Source organism: Schistocerca serialis, chromosome 1, assembly GCF_023864345.2.
Source record: "Schistocerca serialis cubense isolate TAMUIC-IGC-003099 chromosome 1, iqSchSeri2.2, whole genome shotgun sequence".
Lineage (NCBI taxonomy): Eukaryota > Metazoa > Arthropoda > Insecta > Orthoptera > Acrididae > Schistocerca > Schistocerca serialis.
The window spans coordinates 1147565369-1147581162 of NC_064638.1; the positions used below are offsets into that span (position 1 = coordinate 1147565369).

Consider the following 15794-nt stretch of genomic DNA (forward strand, 5'->3'; position numbering starts at 1 on the left):
CTGCGATGGCCATTCAGCTAATGGGGGCAGACACTGTCATGTCAATATGGAATTTATGGATTCAGGAGGGACGTATTCAGTGCAATGAAGGATGGCAACAGCTGCACACCACTGTCGCCAAAAGGGAGACACTGTTTGTTTGGCCACGCAGACTGAGTCAGAAAATTGGCCAGGCTTTGCAACGACATCTAGAGCACCCGCCTTTCAGTCCAGTGGCCAATATGCTGCTTCCTTTGATGGAATCCGAGCACAGTTCAACTCAATGCTCAGCCACATTAGAGTCAATGCTGCTGTTGCTGGCAGAGGTGGCAGTTCTGAGTTCTGAATTTCACATGCTCTACTCTCCACAATCACCTACAACCTTAATCATGTATTCTTTCTACTACACTGTCTAAGCGCACACGCACGCGCACGCAAGCACGCACGCGCGCGCGCGCGCGCCCGCCCACACACACACACACACACACACACACACACACACACAGAGAGAGAGAGAGAGAGAGAGAGAGAGAGAGAGAGAGAGAGAGAGAGAGACTGTTGTCTCCAGGCTAAGGCCCTAGCATCGGAAGTCAGACTGACTGCAAATCTATGTCTCCTCTGTGCAGCAAGTACCAATCTGTCAGTCGCGCACACACACACACACACACACACACACACACACACACACACAGAGAGAGAGAGAGAGAGAGAGAGAGAGAGAGAGACTGTTGTCTCCAGGCTAAGGCCCTAGCATCGGAAGTCAGACTGACTGCAAATCTATGTCTCCTCTGTGCAGCAAGTACCAATCTGTCAGTCCCACATAGTTGTCATTCTATTCCAGATTTTCCATAAGTAAGATTTCGTTACTTGCTGTCCTTCCTGGTGTTGCATGTTTAATGGGCAGCATTTTTTTTATCCAGAACACATAAATGTGCCGAGGCATGTTACATTTTCCTGTGCCCCCAGATGACATCCCTTTGTATAGCATGGTATCACAGATTGCATAATTGGCAGACACAGCTGCTTGGCAAGGCTGACAGTGATGGTCACTTCAAGAGGGCACCTTAGCAAATGGAACTACTTTGACAGCCTTCCCCAGAAGCTAATCAAATGCTGGAGGACATCAATGAATAAGCAGCTTGTCAACCCAGCCATTGGCTGCCAATCGTGCAGACTGATTATGTTCACCGTGCAATAAAATAATCCGCTCTGCTGGGTCCCTATAGTCACTCTATAATCAGTTCACAGTAACTTCATGACATGACCAGTTCAGAACATGACAAGTCCACAGTTGGAGTCCACTCTAAAAAGCTAGCGAGCTACCATCTATGCCAGTCATCAGTGAGATGTATGACCATCAGTACACTGGACCTGCAGGAAGTCATCTTGGAATACAACTTGGTATAAATGAACTTTTAAGAGAAACTACCAGACTTGCACTTTTTTGTCAGGTTGCAGACATACTTACTAGAAGTTACCTGCTTCAGAATGTGCTGTTTGTGTTCAGTTATACCAGAGTTCTACACTCCTATTGCCTGTTGTAATAAATGCAGTTATTGGGCTTGCATTGTTTAGTTGTGTAGTTCTTTCTCTTTCTGACACTACACTGGCATAGTTGTTAACACACATTTCCACTTATCAACATACTGTCTTGCCTACAGCAGAGCACTCACAAGCTACACTGGTGGCAGTTGATCACTGTGACAGGAGTACCGACCAACAGAGCAGTGGCACAGTTGACACATATACAACAGTATGCAAGTGAATTTTAACATTTGTAGGCGGTGAATTATGACAGGCATTTTTTATACAGTTACATATGTTTTTCTGTGACCTTTGAAAGAGCCTACACGAAAAGGTTCAATGATATAACATATGTGGAACTTTATTAAATAGTAAGAAGATAACAGTACCACATACTATTGTCCCACGGTTAGGAAATGACATTTCACATTTAATATGCCTCGCTGTATCAAATATAATACCACATGTCACTCAGGTATGGTTCACTTGTGCTCTGCTGATGTAGCGAAAAGACAACTTGCTCAGGAGCTACTTGTACGAGTGTCAAGAAATAGAAACTTGTTTTTGTTTCTACTGCATGTTACCAAGCACTGGAGTGATTGTATGCTGAAAGATATCCTCATCGTCACAAGCCCTCATGATCTGGCTTTGCAAACATTATATAATAGTTCAGGTACTGGAAGTGTGAGAAAATAAAATATACCAATGAAAAGTAACAGCAACTGAGAGTGGGGCAACTAACATTTGTGGGGCAACTAACATTTTAGCAGCAGTAACAGAACGCACGTCACCAAGAATTTGTATGTTTTTGTTTGTTAGTTCTGAAAAAGGTCATTGTTTGAAAGCTCAGTAACGGCAATAATTTCACAATCATTTATGTGCTCGTCGACTGCTCAATGATATGATATAAGATGAAAATTTAAACTTACCATTTAAGCTTGGCTATACTGTCAATTACATAATATGCCTAGAGAAAAATTGTGACCTCCGATCGTTTCCCTGGATTAGATTAGATCAGATTCAGTTTTCGTTCCATAGACCCGAAAAATGAGAATGTCAAAGTGAAACATTAAAAAGAGAAAAGCCTGGATTAGCATAAACATCCAGTAGTACATGCTATGCAGGAACAATTTTTTTGCAGAATTCTTTATTTTAGTATTTAAGTATTTTTAGCATTAACACAGTAAGTTTATTTACTTACTCTCGCCACACCATCTGTCGAGCCAGTCATGATCACATTCTGTGAGTCCCACTCGTGGGTCTGAGAAAAGGCAACACACAGTATTTGCTGCATTCTATCTGCTCTCCCAACACACGTATTGACACTTGCAAGCTCGTCGCCATTTATACTCCACAAATGTAACCATGTCCCCGCACAGGTTGCTATCTCACCCTGCAAGTCCAAAATTACAAATATTAATAAAACACTTCACACTCTAGAAAAATAACGTATGTAAAGTTCAAAACTGAAATTCATAAAGACTAAGGATTCTCATTTAATGTATAAACAAAACTACTAATGACATCCTCAGATGTGAAAATACATCAGAATTATACCTATTAGTCCCATTTCGAACCCAAAACAGTTGTACAAACAGAATATAGTTAATACAGCTATAAATTATGGTTTCATTTGAATATTGTATTGTATGGGTCAGTCATTAGAGGAAACAAGCGCTCTGAGATTAAAATGGTTATGAGAAACCTGAAACTAAATGTGATAATTAAAAAAAACTGGAAATGTTAACTCTCAAGGATGTCAGATGCAAAGATAAAAGTATGTTACAAAATGGTGTTTAATTAAACAAAAATGTTATCCTTAATACTTGAACAGAAACATTTATTGCAACAATGAAAATTTCTTCGACAAAACTGAAACATTACCTGAGATATAAAGTTATTAGTGGAAAACAAGAAGAAGCACACTGCTGGTTAAGTCATGAAACACTTTTCTGCATTCACAAACCAGTTGAAATTTTGAATCTAGTCTTAACCTTTGACTGATACATATTTAACAGTTAAAAATGAGGGAACAGGCCTTATCATAGGCTGTATTTAATTGGAATTGTGGACAAAACTGTTCTAGACATGATTCTGTCCTGTAATGATGTTTCTCATGGTGTTGAATACTACTGGAATTCAATATTTAGGTCTGCAAAGCAAATGCCTTGTCAGCAACATTACAAGTGTTATAAATGAACAGATTACACTGAGTTAAAAGTTAATTCCATGATTTTGTGTTGCAGTTACATGGTGCTATGGTGATCATCTTACAAAGAGCAGGTGCGGCAGCAGAAGGTGAGTGGTGAGCTGTACTTAATTTACTGCCATATATATGAGTACTGAATGGGAGATGCATTGTTGGTTGTTGCGTGTCAAGAATGAGCGGCTGTTCAACAGAGACCTATGAAGAAATGGCTCTTGAAAAGAAGGAATGAAGCAGAAATAAGAGTTTAATGAGCTGTGCCTGTCAATTTCATACAGACTGAGCACAAGCTTGAATTGGGCAAGGGTGGTGAAAAACATCAGCCTCATCCTCCCTAAGGAAACCATCCAAGAATTCTCCTTAACTGATTTAGAGAAACCACATAAATTCTAGATTTGAATAGTTCAATATTTGACCCATACACTTCCTGAATGATGAAAGAGTTCCTTAATCAATGTAACTCCCCACTTGATGGTCAAACCATGTTGTCATTACTCTTGCATGTTGTCATTACTCTTGCAATTATTTTTTGTAATTGCTTGTTGGGATGTTACGGTTCAAGAAAATGGCAGTAATATGATCAAATGCAAAAAATCTAAATGGTGTGGATAAAAACTAATAGGTGAATGAAAGTAAAGACTAAAGTTTATTATCCAGAGATCAGAAAACTGTGGATAAAGAGAGCAAATATCACTGCCAGTGGGATGAAGGAAGGAAACAGTAGACAAAGCAACAACTGGAAAAGCTTATATATGAGGATAGGATGTTTGCCCTCTTTATAATAAATTCACATAATTTACTATACCTCTGTATGGAATGCAAGTTAATGATTAAACAATAAACATTCAGAAAGCAAACCATCACACACTGACATTTGAACTATACAATAAATTAATGGATGAATGATAGTAACGATTTTAAGCACAGTGTCACTTACAGTGAGTTCATTCACAGCAACGGCAGCTACAGGAGCAGCATGGCCCCGCAACTGCCGAACAAAGATGCGGCGCGACAAGTCCCACACAATAGCTGTTGCATCTCGAGAGCCTGACACAATCACATTGTACGCTGGGCTTGCAGCCAGGCATGTCACTGCATCAGTATGTCCGTAAAGGCACTGCTTTATGTTTAACTGTTTCTTGTTGTACTCCCAAATGGTGACAACCTAAGGGAATATTAGTTATATAGTACAGTGAGTTAATCTGAACAGAACACAAAAATTATTGTCATTAAAAAAATCACATCCTAAAATTACATCTTCCTTCAACTACGTGAACAAAAAATGTACACACATAAGTTGCTGGCTATTTTTCTGTACAACAGAGTGGAGCAACCTATCAGTCCCTTACAAAATTTCCATCAGTTTTCAATAACCAGTATAATGTAAGCTGTGCACCATCAGGATCTTTTCACAAACTATCATGAATAGTTTTCACTCTTTCATTTTTTCATATGTGCGATGTTAAAGCCCCAATTATACCTCGGACACGTACACCCTGTTAATCACCTCTGATGCATACACCTTATTATTGACAAAACGAAAGACACTAACATAGGACAAAAATTTGCTTTTGTGCGACTCTTGTATAAAGTAACAAAAGATATCGCTTTTCAGAGAAGACATCCATCGAAATGATCTGGACAGATAGAAGTCATCTGAACAGTATAAAATCAGTGTTATAGTGACTCACAAGCAGACTACCTTGGTGTCAACTGTTGATTATATTTAAACTAGGACACTTTTACAGTAGTGTGTGTGTGTGTGTGTGTGTGTGTGTGTGTGTGTGTGTGTGTGCGTGTGTGTGTGTGTGTTTTTGTGGGTGCAAGCGTGAAAACATCCTCCGAAAGGTAATATGACATATTTGGTTTTAAGTTAATATCTCTGAAACCATGAGAGAGGAAAAAAGTTTAATAGTAATAAAATTCTTAAAGATAGTATAATCAAATTTTGCAATAGTGATATTTTTCAAAATACCCACGCAACCATCAGTTAATTTTACAAAATTACAAAATTTTTATGATAAAAATGAAAGAAAGTATGATACTAAACTCAATCATGTACAACAATGATGGCTTTTGAAATTCCATTTTTGGAAAATAACCCATAAACCATTCACTATGGTAGTATTTTGTAAACTATAAAATTGTTACAAAATGTGATTATACCATTTTCTTGACTTAACTACTGTTAAATGTATCTCAAACAATTTGGTAACTTCCATGGTTTCGAAGATAATCCCCCGAAACCAAATACAGTTAATTATTTTCCAGCGGATGTTTTATCCCTTAAAAGTAAGATTAGGCACTTATAAAACTCTACGTGTCTTTTACAAGGAAATATGCCGTCTTGTCTGTCACCAAATTTTACAGGAAAAAGTAATTAATTCATTGCATTTAAGCTCAGGTTATTAGAGATGTTTGTAAAATCTAAGGAAATGTTAAGCAATTTTCATGTTGCTGAAAACAAATCTGATGTGAGCATTGTAGAATTAAAAATGACAGATCCATAATGGTGACCTGATAAAAATAATTTTATCTTGCTCTATGCTGAAACCAGGAATAACCTACAAGGAGGTAGCAACAATTTACTCCCATTTTATTTTCTTGTTGTATGGGCCCACAGCCTCTATACATTTTTAAAGGATATTATCTTGCTTTCAGGTGTTAGAATTTTATTTCGTGATTCCAATTTCAGCATTAAGAAATATTCAAGGACAAGATTTATGCCTGAAAATGGCTTAATGCCGAAATTGGAATCACAAAATAAATCCTAACTGCTGAAAGCAAGACGAAATCCTTTTAAAAAATATCCCCATTTCGTTTTTTTTTTCATTTTTTTTTTAGTTTATGTTTTTCACTTATTATTCTTTTGCACTATTTGTCTTGTTTCTATTTGTATTTTTTCCACTTGTGTGAAAATACAAAACACGCAAACAACAGACAAGTCAGAAAGTAAAAGATATAGAAAACTGAAAGGAAACGAAGAAATGGATAGTTGCTGAGAAGAAATGATAAAGACCAATTAAAGAAAATAATTAATGTAAGTTAATGCCAGGTGGGTGACGAGAACCATGGACAAGTTCTAGCGTCAGCTCCCATCTGCACAGTTCTGAGAAACTTGTGTCTGGGGGGAAGAATCTAGATGGCGTGTGTGCTGAAACAGGCACTGAGGTCATGACTATCATGTATGTTGTAGAGAATTCTCTGCAACAGCATAGTGTGTGTTGTCTGTATACTCCCACTGTCTATGCCCGTTCATCCTAATTGGCATCTTGATGGTAGTCACACCAATGAAGAAGGCCGAACAGTGTTTACATGAAATCCTGTACACAGCATGTTTCATTACACAGGTGGCTTTCCCTCTGACAGTATATGTTTTGCTAGTTGCAGGTCTGGTTTTTAGTTTTCTATGTCTTTTATTTTCTTACCTATATATTCCCCCCTCCCCCCCCCCCTGCTCTTATAAACTCTAGGATGATGATTGTCAGTGATCACTGTCTTGCTTATTACCCTATCTTCCACCTTTATGCTCTCAGGTTTTCAAATCTTGTCCTGTGCAGCCGCAACAATCAGTCTTTTCTTCTCATCCTGTCTGGTAAGTCTCCCCCGACCTGGGATCTGAGCGAGTTTTCCAAACTCTCTCCATTTCCTAAACCTTGCCAGTCCTTTTCCTTAATTCCTCTTACTTCACTTTCAACCCCTCTGCCAGAAAAAGCAGCCACTGGATTTGCAACCACCACACCTTTGTGTGTGTTTTTTTCCTGCTGCCACTTGGTGAGTAGATCTTTTTTTTACCTATGCAGTTAAATTATTTTTCAAAGACTGATTATTTTCACTGATATTGTAACACATTTTAATTTGTATGTGAGACCTATGCTATAGCTTTACCTATTGTTTATCCACTTTAATGGCTATATTTAACCTCTACTGCAGTTGGAGGTACTAATGGTTCAGTGTCTAGCATGTCTAGTAGCAGCAAACATAAAAAAGCATATCACTGAATGAATGGCAGTTGAAACAGCATGGACACTAATGGATGATATAGTAGTTGTTAAGAACTTATCAGATGTTTCTTGGATTACAAGAGTATTCTCGCAAACACTAGAAACAATTTCTTTCCTGTTTGCCACATACACTATTTACTAAGTGTCAGGACACTTAACATAATAAGAACAATGTATGGTGGCCAAGAACCAATATATACAGGGCCTCAAATAGCTGGGAATGCTGCAAAATGCCTCCCAACTGAAGCCAAAATGTACTCAAGAAGGAAAGAAATATTATTAACATATGCTGAATGGCAGATCTTGGTTGTATGCCTGTAAGTCAGTTATTTTTTAGGACAAAGTTGGCTGGCAGTAAATAATGTGGAGATAGATTTGGACAATACACTGAGATGGCAAAAGTCATGGGGTAGTGATATGCACATATACAGATGGTGGTAGTATTGCATACACAAGGTACAAAAGGGCAGTACTTAGGCAGAGCTGTCATTTGTACTCAGGTGTTTCACATGAAAAGATTTCCAACGTGATTGTGGCCCCACAACGGAAATTAACAGGCTTTGGAAGTGGAATGGTAGTTGGAGCTATACGCATGGGACATTCCCTTTCGGAAATTGTAAGGTAATTCAATATTCCGAGATCCACAGTGTGCTGAGAATACCAAATTTCAGGCATTACCTCTCACAATGGACAACGCAGTGGCCAATGGCCTTCACTTTATGACCGAGAGCAGTGGCATTTGCGTAGAGTTGTCTGACTAACAGACAAGCAACACTGTGTGAAGTAACTGCAAAAATCAATGTGGAACATATGACGAATGTATCGTGCAGTGAAACTTGGCGTTAATAGGGCACATTATCAGACAACCATCGTGAGTGCCTTTGCTAAGAACGTGACATCGGCTGCAGCTCCTCTCCTGGCTCATGGCCATATTGGTTGGACCCAAGATGACTGGAAAACTATGGCCTGGTCAGATGAGCCCCAGTTTTAGTTGGTAGGAGCTGCTGATAGGGTTTGAGTGTGATGCACACCCCTTGAAGCCATGGACACAAGTCATCAACATGGCACCTTGCAAGCTTGTGGTAGCTCCATAATGTTGTGGACTGTATTTACATGGAGTAGACTGGGTCCTTTGGTCCAACTGAACCGATCATTGACTGGAAATGATTATGTTTGGCTATTTGGAGACCACTTGCAGCCATTCATGGACTTAATGTTCTCAAACATGGAATTTTTATGGATGACAACACACCATGTCCTAGACAATTCTAATGGATGATTTAGTCCCCAGCCTGCCCAACATGAATCCCATCAAATATTTATGGGACACAATCGAGAGATCAGTTTGTGTACAAAATCCTCCACCAGCAACAGTTTTGCAATTATCGATGGCCATAGAGGCAACATGATTCAGTATTTCTGCAGGGGACTTCCAACGACTTGTTGAGCCCAGGACACATCAGGCTACTGCACTATGCCAGGCAAAAGGAGGTATCTCCATGACTTTTGTCACCCCATTGTAATACATTGAAAAATAAGAATGAGAAGGAAATATTTGCACATTGTATAGTTTGTGAGCTAATTCTTGATTTGCTATTAGAAGGGAGGGTACAAGGACAACCTCAGAGAGAAGAACTGGCCAGTGGGAGTAGGGCCTGCCCTGCCTGCTTTATAGAGTGCATCTGATGTAAGTATGTGTTGTGTTTTGGAGCTTGCCTCTGAGTCTATATCTTCTCTACTTGTGGACAGTAAATCATTTTTCCTCAGGAGTCGTCATAGGCAGTGCCAACAATGGACCAGGAACTGATCCCTGCAGTTTATAGCACAAGCAGCACGAGACCAGTACACCTAAATGAAATATGGTAGGCATAAACAATAGCTTCCACAGTGCTACTACACTCTTGATAATTAAAAGCTGGCAGTCACCAGGCACAAAGTGCCTACTTTCAACAGAATTCTACCAAATTATATATATATGAGTATTGCTGCTTTTTGATAATACTGTAAACTCTTGACACTTCGTGTGAATAATTTTACAATTGATCACTAATTCTTAACATTCTCATCTATTACGAATGGTGACTGATATGAGAGTTTTGAAGTCCCACAGAGCAATGTTTATTCTGAGTGGATAGGGCCATCATAAAAAAAAAACCTCATGTGCATTCCTTACAGAGTTACCTACAATGGTAACCGACCATAGTGTGTAGTGCACCCCTGAGCCAATTAGGGTGGCCCTGCACTTTCAGTCCTGCAGCACAATGTTGTCATAGATTCTCCAGATCAGACCTCCCACATGTCTCAAAACCACCTGTCTGCTGATGGTTTCAGCAAAAATGCTGCCTTATGTGAGTTTAGTTGGAACACCATGGTCAAGATTGATTTTTCCTGGAAGAAAAGGAGTACGATCTCAGAACCCAGACAACATACATTTGTTTCTTCGAGCATGAGGCACAGTCTGTAACTGGCAGCAAACTATGTCTTCAGTTGGTGGCAGAAAAGCCTCCGACTTGTTCAACTAGTCACCCGGGTGTACACAATGAAAACAAATGTTTATTCTTCCGAGTGCCTGCCTCCAATTCCCTCAGAGATACTATTACTCATTGCATGTATGAGTGAATGAAGATTAATTGGTGCCTCTCTTTCTGCAACTATTTCAGTGTGGCGTACAGTGGTGAAGGTGGTGAAAGAAGATTAGTGTACGATGTGCAGCTCTCCCCTCACACAAAGCTTCCTCTGTACATGACAGCATTTACTACTGTCATTGAAACACATAGATAATAAAATGAACGAGTAGTTTGCAAGCTAGTTTTTTTTTAATGGAAAGGAAGTCCATGGGAGTAGTTCATCTAACACATCAAACTGCATCATTTTCCAGTTGCACAAATATTGGCAAACTTATTGTGCCTCTAGAAACGGAATTTGCATTGGGGTTCCATTCTAATTAAAATCAATGAACTTCTATCCCAAAGCAGCACTATGTACATTCACACAGAACAAGAAATATCAAAGTTAACGAGAGGAGCAGATAAAATCAAAAGTTTCCACACAATGTATAGTTATGGATAGTAAAAGATATTTTAGTGAAACAAACTACAGTCCTTATGTGTACTTAAACTGTACAGATTACGTGAATTATGAATCTTTTTATCAAAAATCTAACATGCCACAAAATTTCAGTTGGACGATGTAAAAATGTAGTACTAACCACATAATATACACTGTAGTTAACGAGAAATAACTGTTTCAAACGAAATATTACTGCCCAATTTGTGGAAATCACAAATGTAAGTCACAACCACCAATTTAGTACATATTACATTATACACAGCTTTGAGAATTATAAAAAATACATGGTATATCATATTTGTGGCCGTACAACTAACTGCACACCTGACAAGCATGCATGTGAAAGTACGCTTGAGCATGTGTAGGGTAAATGGGCACTAGTATCAGGACTGTAGAAGCTGCTTGATGCTTAATCAAATTTGAATTATGCAAGCTTGTGCAAGAATGCGAGTGTGTGATTATTTGAGTGTGTGCGCCAAAAACAGGGAGGCTCCAACAAGCACACATCAGTTGTGATACAGTTTTCGTAGAAGTCACATCAAAAAGTCTAAAACATTTCAACTTTGCATCGTTGGAAGATTTTATTCATCTAGAAGTCAGACTTTACTGTGGAATATCAAAACAAATGTGCATCATTATAAAGCAAAAAGGGTCACTGTGTACAATTTCCTTCTTGTTAAATATAAAGCAATTTATCCTGCATCAGAAAAAGATGTAATAAAAACAGAAAACAAATTCACCGAGATCAAATTACAGTGGGGGGGATTGGAAAGTAATTATAAATTAGGGGCTGCGGCATATCAGATGTAAAAACAGTGCCATGGTATTTTCACAGTTAGTACATAATTTAGAAGACAAGTGATATAAGTTTTCCAGAATACTGGAAGCCAGTTATAATGGTACAGTCAGAGTTGAAAATATTCCCTTTATTTGTTTATACAAAACTTTCATGTGTAGTTTTTTTGTACTTATTCTGATTTTATATAGTTTAATGCACAATATTTTGCACCCAAGGAACTTGTCCTTCTTTACAAAGGACTTCATGAACTCTTTAATGTAGTTAGCATCAAATGTAATGTTTCCAGCAACAGACTTTTGTGATGGTAACATGTACAAATTATCCGATGTTATGCCAGCATGAATTCTGCCATATTCCACATCATCACAATCTAGATATTCACAAGGAGCAAGGGTTTGACCCATCATAATCATTAAATAATTATTTAAAACAACAGTTACTTTTATTACTTTATCAATCTGGCCTACTTTCAAATTTCTAGTTGTGTGAAAAACCCTAAGGACTGCAGTAAAATCCCTGAAATGTGCTCAATAATGTGCCCACTGCTTAATGGTAGCTGTAATTTTTATTCTTATGGAGTTCAAGTCACACTGCCTGAATTGTTTTAGTGTATCAACCTCCAAAGTAAAAGCATCGTCTCCTACAAATACATATGGCACTTTTCATGAACTATTTGCAACTTTAGTTTCTCATATTTTTAAGGCTTCTCAAAATTCTCTATTCTGAAGAACACCACCACCCAACACTCTACTATCTGTGCCGAAATCTAACACAATAAATCTATAATTTACACCTGCTATGGTAAGTAGGTCCACTCTACGAGTATATTTGTAATTAATATACAATGAGTGACTTACTGAAGAAACTATCTCTGCATGTTTTCCATCAGTGCAGCTCTCTGCATGTTTTCCATCAGTGCAGCAAAGTAAGTACAGAAAATTCCATCTTTCTGCAAAGTCATTAGCTACGTTGGGCCAGTCATGCGAACACACAGTCATCCTAGTTCGACACATTTCAGGTATGAACTGATGCTTGTACATGCGTGCTTGAGCCATGTGAGGGTGAGAGGGATTTGTGCTCGATTGTATGAAACGCTTGATCATGTGTGCTTTTCAAGTGTGTAGTTACATTTATAGCCACCTTAATGCGCACAAATTTTTATGCAACCAACAAACAGAAAAATGATACCAGCAGCCAGTTTAGTCCACATACAACACAATATTTGAAGCCAATTTCCCAAAACCACATGATCACACTAGCTTACAAAGGAAAAACTGAATGTTGGCTACATGCATACATAACAAGAGACACAAATGAAAGTACAACCATTTTTCTTACTTGGCCTCTGTATGTATCATATATTCTACATTAATGTGCAGAATTTGTACTCTAAAACTTAAGTTTATCCCACTAAGACAATGAAAAATGAAGACCACATTCAGAGTGTATGTTCCTACTGGAGCCATTCATTCAAAGCAACCACCACCACCACCACCACCACCACCACCACCTCCTCCTCCTCCTCCTCCTCCTCCACAATGAACTTCCTATTATTCTTCCTGTTTCTCTAAATTGCCTGAGCTTCCATGCTTTTCAATGTATTACCTTCTGCCTTCTTATTCCAGATGAGGCACTATATTCTGTCCTGTGACTCTCTCTTAATTCTCACATAAGAATGTGCATGCTAATTCTAATATTCTCTCTCTTAATAGCCTCATTGGTTAACAGTTGCTGTTCAGATTGTTTTCGGTAGTTAATAGCAGATGTCATACATTATATCTGATTGTGCCCCAAACCATAACATTTCAGTTTCTCCACGGCGAAAGTGAATAGTACATGCTGTCAAAGTATGGTCACCACTGTAGTGTCTTACATGTATGTATCCACCATCTCAAAATAACATTTTGCCACTCAGAATGTCTGTGATCACATGCATCTGAATATACCCTACCAAACGAGAAAGCGATGGTATATTGATAGACACAATGAAAAACACACAAATACACACACAAATTTCAAGCTTTCGCAACCAAAGGTTGCTTCATCAGGAAAGAGGGAAGGAGAGGGAAAGACGAAAGGATGTGGGTTTTAAGGGAGAGGGTAAGGAGTCATTCCAATCCTGGGAGCGGAAAGACTTACTTTAGGGGGAAAAAAGGACAGGTATACACTCGCACACACACACATATCCATCCACACATATACAGACAAAGGCAGACATATTTAAATGCAAAGAGGTTGGGCAGAGATGTCAGTCGAGGCAGAAGTACAGAGGCAAAGATGTTATTGAATGACAGGTGAGGTACGAGGGGCGGCAACTTGAAATTAGCAGAGATTGAGGCCCGGGGGGGGGGTATACATTGAAGGGCAAGTTCCCATCTCCAGAGTTCTGATAGGTTGGTGTCAGTGGGAAGTATCCAGATAACCTGGACGGTGTAACACTGTGCCAAGATGTGCTGGCCGTGCACCAAGGCATGTTTAGCCACAGGGTGATCCTCATTACCAACAAACACTGTCTGCCTGTGTCCGTTCATGCGAATGGACAGTCTGTTGCTGGTCATTCCCACATAGAAGGCTTCACAGTGTAGGCATGTCAGTTGGTAAATCACTATTTTCCCATGTGGAATGTTTCCCTCTATTATATTCATATCATGAATATACCCTACGATATTTATGGTATCTGGGGAATGAGAGTCAGTACACTGGCATACATACCACCAACTTATTTTCAAGTGCACAAATGAATGTGGACACACTGTCCTTGTTATGTACTAATGAGCATAATATTGCCACGTTGATGTGTGCACCTGAAAGTAAGCACAAGTTCAAAACAGACTAGTAATGCTTAGATTAAAGATTAGATTAATGCTTGTTCCATGGCTCATGAATGTGACACTTCATAATGATGTGAAACACGCCGATTTCATGAAAGTTTCTTTACATTTTTAATTGTGTGATTACTTATTCATATCTAAAAATTTGACTGTTGAGTAGAAGGTGTTGTCATTCAGAAATTATTTTAATTTGTTTTTAAATGCTGATTGGTTATCTATCAGACTTTCAATGCTATTTGATAAGTGACCAAAGACTTCTGTGGCAGCACAACTCACACCTTTTCCGCGCCAAAGTGTCATTTAACCCAGAACAGTGAAGATCAGCCTTAGTAAAGTACTCATTTAAACTAACAGCCTGATGGAAATCATATCATTCCTTGAGTAAGTTGGAGTACAAGTTGCACTCTACAGTCCAAGACAACCTGCTACCAGATGGTAGCAGCAAGCTGCTTGCACAGAATGCTAGACACTCAGGTCCCATGCATCACATTGTTCAGCTGGATGCTCAACATCATCAAACCACACGGCACATCTGTCTCTGTAAATTTCTTTACTACATTTGCCTTTCTATTTAATTGTATTTACTGTTTTTGTAAGGTGATAGCATATAGAATCATTATCAATCTAATTGAAACAGAACTGCTGAAATGACTGCAGAGTATTTTCAGAGGAGCCTTCTGGACTCTTTGCTGAATAATGTTGAAATTTAACAATGAAAACTCCAAGTTGGAATATCAAGAATATTATGAAAAGGATAGACTGCTACTCACCATAAACATGACATGTTGACTTGCAGACTGGCACAACGAAAATACTGTTTTACACATTGAGCTTTTGGCAATAGCCTTTATCAGAAAAGGAAACACACATCCACACCTCACACACACGACTGCTATCTCTGGCTATTAGAGCCAGAATGTAACTGTTGCGTTGAATGAAAGCAGCAATCAGGACTGAGGCAGAGAGGGATAGTAGGGTACACGTGGGGGCAGAAAAGTGTGCTGTCTGGCAGAGTGTGCAGGACAAGATTGCCAGGCACATCATCAAGAGCCTGTGGGGGAGGGAGGAAGGGGGGGGGGGGGGGGACGAGGAGCAGAAAAGTAGAAGAGCAGAGAAGGGGAAAAGATCAGTGGGCACAATGACAGAGAGCGACGCACAGTGGGGGTGAGGGGACGCGAATTGGGAGGAGGTGATGGGGCAGAGGGGGGCAGAAACTGTTGGCAGAGAGTGGACAAACAATAGATTCGCTGTAAGTTAAGCCCAGGATAATTTTAGGTGCAGAGAATATGTTTTAAGGATAACTCTCACCTGCGTGGTTCCGAAAAGCTGGTGTGGAGGGGAGGACACAGATGGCATGGGTTGTGAAACAACCATCGAAACTG

At 39.1% G+C, this 15794-nt stretch overlaps 1 protein-coding gene across 1 annotated transcript in view; it reads right to left on the bottom strand.

Annotated features, from left to right (window-relative positions):
* Nucleotides 1-15794, bottom strand: part of LOC126456073 (WD repeat and FYVE domain-containing protein 3) — a 303206-nt gene that overhangs the window by 34943 nt on the left and 252469 nt on the right. Inside the window, 2 exon segments of the mRNA XM_050091831.1 lie at nucleotides 2705-2896; nucleotides 4647-4874. Coding sequence (XP_049947788.1) covers nucleotides 2705-2896; nucleotides 4647-4874 — 420 coding nt within the window.